The sequence below is a fragment of the Coregonus lavaretus genome (assembly GCF_964263955.1).
Source record: "Coregonus lavaretus genome assembly, chromosome: 4".
NCBI lineage: Eukaryota > Metazoa > Chordata > Actinopteri > Salmoniformes > Salmonidae > Coregonus > Coregonus lavaretus.
In genome coordinates, this window is record NC_139991.1 from 65,164,764 (window position 1) to 65,172,008 (window position 7,245).

Consider the following 7,245-nt stretch of genomic DNA (forward strand, 5'->3'; position numbering starts at 1 on the left):
ACAACTTTCAGTCTTGCCAAGAGAGAGAAACACAAAAAAAGACCTCAACACAAATCCCTATGGTCTCCTGCTGGAAGATCTCTCTTTTCTCCTTGTTTGTCACCTGGGACTTGACAGTTGCCACTCTAAACCAAACTGAAAAAGATGCAAAATAACACAAGAAGCCCATGAGTATACAATATAAAACTTACAGCTGAAACAATACAACTTTATCTGTTTATATCTGCTAATTAAGTATGAAATCAATGTTGGTGTTCAGGTCATTCAGAAAACAGAATATTGTTCAAATACAATTCTCCCATTTTGAGATTTATTACAGAATCATACTTCATTTTAAATCCACACATTTTGAGATTTGAAACAATCCAGTAGTGTCCATCCTGGTCACATTGAAGAACTGACCAACCATTTTCTGCCATCTCCCACACCTGTAACACAACATATAGTGATGTCATCAACATGCGCCACTCTCTGAGGGCGGTCTCCGTCTTAGCAGAAATACATCATGCTCCAAGACGTATGAAGGCCTTTCACACACACACAGTAATAACATTTTCAAATACAAAAACAACTCATGGAAAAAGAGGGGGGAGATATCCTCTGGTTACACATTAAGGATACACACAATAGCTTTCATATGAGGACCAAGGGAGCAACACCATTAAATCCCAAAGAACAAAAAGGCAAAATAATAGTCAAGAGACATGAACGTTTAAGGCTGCATGAATTACTTGAGGACCAACATCATTAAGTACGTAAATTCCTTTCTTTGAGTAGCCTTCTTGACTTGAGATGAGACAAACCTTTAGCAAGGTGAGCAAACTAATAAGCTGCATTGCAAAAACAGTGACAGCGGAGAGAAAGAAAGAGGATAAGGAGGGTAAATGAACTAGCGTTGGTCCTCCAGGTCAACCCTCATCTTTAGCTGTATTGTCCTCCAGATCCTCATTGCTGTCTACATCACTGTAGACTGTCTTCTTGATCTTCATCTTTCTGCTCCTCTCTTCCTTCTTCATCCTCTGTTTCACCTGCTTTGTCACTGTTTTCACTGAAAAGAAAGGATTGAGAAAGGAACAGAATATAGTATATCCTTTTTATAATGACAACCAGATAATAATTTGTCCTGTCATTGATCTTTGAGAAAATAAATCCTTTCAAGCTATTCAAAATCTAAATAATTATAACGCTTGATAAGACTCACAATGGTTTGGGTGAGTAAAAGTGAAAATGATCTTCTCATTGTTAACTGAACTGCGTCATCTTGATTTTCCTATTGGGTTTTTAAAAGGTGTCCTTCGAACAGTTTATTTTGAGATCACAAAGACCGGGTCTCTCACCTTCTGATGAAACAAACTGATTGTCTCCACCTCCATCATCGTCACAGATGGCAGTGCTGTCCTTTTTCTCCTCATTGTCAATGACGATCCTCTGTCGTGCACTCTCAAACACAGACTTGAGAACGATCGAGTCCTCAAATATCTATAGCAAACACACACATAACATAAACCAAATTAGCCACCGAATTAGCCTCTCACAATCAAGAGCTGGTGGCATCATGGCATGTGGATTTCATGTAGAAACGGTAGGCAGTGGTGTGAACTCCAGCGGGCCTAGATCACATCCCTGAGGCACACCTGAGATCCCTCCAGGTTGAAGGTCTGGGCGTTGTGACACAGCAGTATAATGTCCTTCTCCAGATCTCCCACACTCCGGTACTTGTGATTGCGCACACGCTCCTACAAAATAACCGCACATGGTCAGAAAACATGTACATAAATACAGTGCATATTATACTGAACAAAAATATGAATGCAACATGCAACAATTTCAAAGATGTTACTGAGTTACAGTTCATATAAGGTAATCAATCAATTGAAATAAATTAATTAGGCCCTAATCTATGGATTTTACATGACTGGTAATACAGATATGCATCTATTGGTTACAGATACCTTTAAAAAAGGTAGGGGAGTGGATTAGAAAACCAGTCAGTATCTGGTGTGACCACCATTTGCCTCATGCAGCGCGACACATCTCCTTCGCATAGAGTTGATCAAGCTGTTGATTGTGGCCTGTGGAATGGTGTCCCTCTCTTCTTCAGTGGCTGTGCGAAGTTGCTGGATATTGGCGGGAACTGGAGCATGCTGTTGTACACGTCGATCCAGAGCATCCCAAACATGCTCAATGGGTGACATGTCTGGTGAGTATGCAGGCCATGGAAGAACTGGGACATTTTCAGCTTCCAGGAATTGTGTACAGATCCTTGCAACATGGGGCCGTGCATTATCATGCTGAAACATGAGGTGATGGTGGCGGATGAATGGCACAACAATGGGCCTCAGAATCCCATCACGGTATCTCTCTGCATTCAAATTGTCATCGATAAAGTGCAATTGTGCTCGTTGTCTGTAGCTTATGCCTGCCCATACCATAACCCCACTGCAACCATGGGGCATTCTGTTCATGACGTTGACATCAGCAAACCACTCGCCCACACAACGCCATACACGTGGTCTGCGGTTGTGAGGCCGGTTGGAGGCAGCTTATGGTAGAGAAATTAACATTCATTTCTCTAGCAACAGCTCTGGTGGACATTCCTGCAGTCAGCATGCCAATTGCACGCTCCCTCAAAACTTGAGACATCTGTGGCATTGTGTTGTGTGACAAAACTGTACATTTTAGAGTGGCCTTTTATTGTCCCCAGCACAAGGTGCACCTGTGTAATGATCATGCTGTTTAATCAGCTTCTTGATATGCCACTCCTGTCAGGTGGATGGATGATCTTGCCAAAGGAGAACTTCTCACTAATAGGGATATAAACAAATTTGTGCACCAAATTTGAGAGAAATAAGCTTTTTGTGTGTATGGAAACTTTCTGGGATATTTTATTTCAGCTCATGAAACCAACACTACATGTTGCGTTTAGATTTTTGATCAGTGTAGTACCTGAATCCAACATCATCAGTTAGAAAAGTTTGCTTGGATGATGCTGGGAAATTCATTTTTTTTTTTAGTTCATGACAACCACAGGGTTGTGGAGGGACAGTTGGACAGATTAAAGGCTAGCGCTGCCATCTATGACTGCGTTAACAGGCCTAGGTCCAGTTGGTATGTGGGAAGATTTGGGGGAAGAGCTGATCAGTTGGTGGGTTAGTGGTAAGATTTGGTGGGTTAGTGGTGAGCCACCAGTAGGCTGAAAGGCTGAGGGCTGGTGCTGAGCTGAATTGGTATGTGGGAAGATTTGGGTGGGTTGGTGCTGTGCCTATAGATGCAGTGTAGACGGTCTGCAGAGCCTACCCTGATCCTCCTGAAGTCCACAGGCTTGCGGATCAACTCGTAGTACTCTGGCACCTCCTTCCTAGAAGGCAGCTGGACGAAGCCTTTGCTGATCTGACGGCCCAACCTGGAATTATTATGCACAGGCACTGTTACCGACCAACAATAGTATTTGTTTTGTTTCAAATACTTTCAGCATTTGATTGAGCATCCCTGGAGTGGCAGATTGGCCAGATTTAGTTCCATTGTTCCAGTCAAGTCTAATCAAGTGCAGCTAAAGATTTTGAAAGAAAACAAATGCTCAAACTGTGAAATAGAGGCACAAAATATAAGTAATTCATGTCTAACCATTCCCTGCATGGTCTGACATCAAACACCATGGCCCTTCATATCTACACATCGCTAATTAGTAGTTAATTAATACTGTGTGGATATAATTGCATTATCCATTAATACATAATTACCACAGCGCCCCCAATTCTCCCTGGTAATCTCACCCGTCTTTGTAGTTGATAGCCATGTCCACCAGTGTGTTAAGCTGCTTGGTGAGCTCGGGAGGGTTGGGGGGCAGTTTCTCCGCCGGAGGTCTACCTCTCCGTTTCTTGACCTTTTCACCTCCAGCCTCCTGGCCAGAGTCTCGCGACTCAGAGTCTTTGTCGCCGTGGTGATCACCTTTCCGTTTCTTTAGGCTTATGTCCTCCTCCATGTCCTCCATGGCCCCGTTCTCCTCCACATGGGGGGTGGTCGAGGAGGAGGAAGAAGAGGATGAAGAAGGAGAGGATTTGTTTGTTTATTTGGATCTCAATTAGCTGTTACTTAAGCAACATCTACTCTTCCTGGGAACCACAGAAAACAAAGGATGGATATAGGAATGCACAAGCTGCTGGAAGAGGGAAAGGGGATACCTAGTCAGGTGCTCAAATGAATGCATTCAACTGAAATGTTCTTCCACATTTAACCCAACCCCTCTGAATCAGACAGGTGCAGGGGGTTGCCTTAATCGATGTCATCAGTGCCCGGGGAGCAGTTCTTGTTGGGGGTTAATTGCCTTGCTCAAGCGTAGAACAGCAGATTTCTCCACATTGCCGGCTCTGGGATTTGAACCAGCAACCCTCCGGTTACTGGCCCAACACTCTTAAGCGCTAGGCTACCTGCCGCCCACCGCTAGGCTACCTGCCGCCTGGAAGATACAGTACATTAACAAATATTTGAGTGGCGAGAGAATTTACACACACACTAATCAGTGTGTGTCAGTTCATTGTACAAGTTCTCTTCTTATTCAAGAGGAGAAAGATTGGCCCAATAAAATGTAAATCCCAAAGAGGGATTTGTAAATGAGTTTGGGGATGGGATAAGAAACAACTGTGCTCTTGACAGTGATTTGACCCCTGTAACTCCTGTCAGCTACACTCCTGACAGCTTAGTGGTTCTTAAATAGCTGTTCAATTGATCTCCTCTCTTAGACAGTCAGACAAAGTTTGACCTTGAAAAACCATTCAACAGCCTCTTCCAAAAACTACTTCAAAGAATTAACTAAATGTGCATATATTATTGATTTCACTATCAATTATTCATTAACCTAGAGTCGATGTCTGCACCCCACAGAAATCAAATTGGCATCATAAAAAAATCCCCATAGAAATCCATCTGTTTACGCTAGAGATATGTTTTTTTTTTTGCATGTGCTGTTCCCCTTCTGTGTTTATCATACCAGGAGAAATCCGTCTTCTCACTGAAATGTCTGTAGCCTCCGAACGGTTTGGCCTACAAAACTAATATGACCCCTCTATGGAAAGATAGGACCCTCACAAGTCGTTACCGACAATCTTCTAACTTCTGTCTGTAACGTACATGTCGGTTGTTTTGCTCTAGGACACCCACAAGCCTCGTCTGAAGGCAGCCCAGTACCCGTTAAACATTTTTATGGAAGTATATATGGAAGTACTTTAGTGCCTAAAAAATACAGGTCAGTTGCTTTGTGAGAAGGTATTAACCGTGGAAGGTGTAAATCCATGTTCGCAGTTAGCCATTGTTATGTAAATGCTGCCCGATAAGCCCCAGAGGCCTTGCCTTGGCCCCAAGTCAAAGCAGGTGGAAACACTAAAGTCTGAGGCAAAACACTGGGGTAAATTCTCAGTGGAAATGCACCATGATGGTGTCTGTATCTTATTTTCATCTCTCATAGCTGCAAATGTCTGCAGCAAGCAACTGCTGTATTTTACACAAAGGCAATTAAAGCTTAGATGTATGCATGCAGCATTACTTGTCCAGGCTGGAAGAAAGAGAAAGAGAAAGAGAAAGAGAAAGAGAGAGAGAGAGAGAGAGAGAGAGAGAGAGAGAGAGAGAGAGAGAGAGAGAGAGAGAGAGAGAGAGAGAGAGAGAGAGAGAGAGAGAGAGAGAGAGACGGAAAGGGGGAAAGGGGGAAAGGGGGAAAGAGACAGACAGACAGAGAGAAAGAGGGTGTGAATGTGTTCACATTCAGCAGAGAGTGAGGAATGCACTCCAATCTGAACGGAATATTGATGTATGAATCATACAGAAATGCAGCCATGATAGTGCACACCCACGTCATATTATATTGTATTAGAATGTGAATATCTACAAGGAAACAGAGATGAAAGCGCATGTAACTGTATATTCATACAGACATGTCGTTTGTGCTTATGAATGCACATACGATCAGTCAACCCCCTCCCTCTCGCCACAGGCACAGACACACAAACCCTTGGGGACCATGTCGAAAGTGGCCTAACCGTCATCATCAATGACAAAAGATCTGTATGACATTCCGACAGTGGAATATGCATGTACACTTACACACACGTACACTAATACACACGCGCACACACACAGTAAAAGCGAGAAAAGCATGAATAAAAACAGAATGATCGAACGCAACAAGAACAGTAAAAAGGACAACAAACGGCATCATGAGGATAATCGGTCAGCTTTAAGGTTATCTTTATAAAGCCTTCTCTACAGGGCTACAGTGGAATGCAATGGGTTACAGAGTAATCCTGAGAGACAGATAAAACAGCTAAACACACCGTGTGTGTGTGTGTGTGTTGCTCCATGCTTGTGCCATCATCACCAAACAAACCTGCCTCTTCCTTCCCCTCCTCGACTGCCAAACGATACCCCCTCATCTGTTACAGCTCACACCTACACACTCACTTCCTCTCCCGCTCACAGACACCGCACACACTTAGACAGACAGACACTCACTCACTCACTCACACACACACACGCTCTCTCTCTCTCTCTCCTGTCTCCTCTGTGCGATGCAGCCTGGCTGAATCCTATTCTCAGAATAAAGAGAGGAAGCGAGGGAGAATGAAGGAAAACAATGAAAGAAGGAAGGACAAATATTTACCTGTCTGCAGTCTGCAGTCTGACTCTGTGGATCAGAATGGGTTGTAGCTGGATGGGCTGCGGCTGCAGCTGGAGTGGAGAGAATTAGCAAGCCAGCATAGCGGCGAGCAGCTAGCCTCTTCATCAGCTGATCACTCAAAAAGCAGAAACCCAGAAGGGGGGCAAGCATGCAGGAGTAAAAGAAAAGCGCTAGGTTTTCATACACAAATCAACGGGTAGCTGAGCGGGGGAAAATAACGTGATAATAGTAGTAGTCATCTCTCTCTGGCTCTGTGTGGCAGGCAGGCTGCAGTAGGCAGCTCTCCCTCTCCTCTCCCCTCTGCTGCAGTCTCATTCCTCTCAGTAAGGCCCCAAGCTCGTCTGCCTCTGCATGTTTTAATAGACTGTTGCCAGATGCATTTTTTTCCCCCCTGATCCTGTTAAAGTTATCGGGTCCATTTTTTTTTTTCATGAACGATTTTTGCATTATGTTTCAGCATGTAGGGATTAGACTCTGTGTGGAGGCTGAGTGTGTGGTCGGGGGGGGGGGGGGGGGGGGGGGGGGTCTATAATGGGGATGTTACACACACGGCTCAGTCTGAACACAAATTATTAAAG

General features: G+C 44.0%; 1 protein-coding gene across 1 annotated transcript; it reads right to left on the bottom strand.

Annotated features, from left to right (window-relative positions):
- Positions 1-284: 284 nt before the first annotated feature.
- Positions 285-7,015, bottom strand: LOC311127136 (putative global transcription activator SNF2L2). Its single transcript, XM_084158900.1, has 6 exons — positions 6,650-7,015; positions 3,774-4,003; positions 3,298-3,403; positions 1,635-1,736; positions 1,338-1,479; positions 285-1,048 (listed from the first exon to the last, which is right to left on the bottom strand). The coding sequence occupies exons 1-6, from the start codon at positions 6,815-6,817 to the stop codon at positions 909-911; spliced, it is 888 nt and encodes a 295-aa protein (XP_084015026.1). The 5' UTR covers positions 6,818-7,015; the 3' UTR covers positions 285-908.
- Between the last annotated feature and the right edge of the window lie 230 nt (positions 7,016-7,245).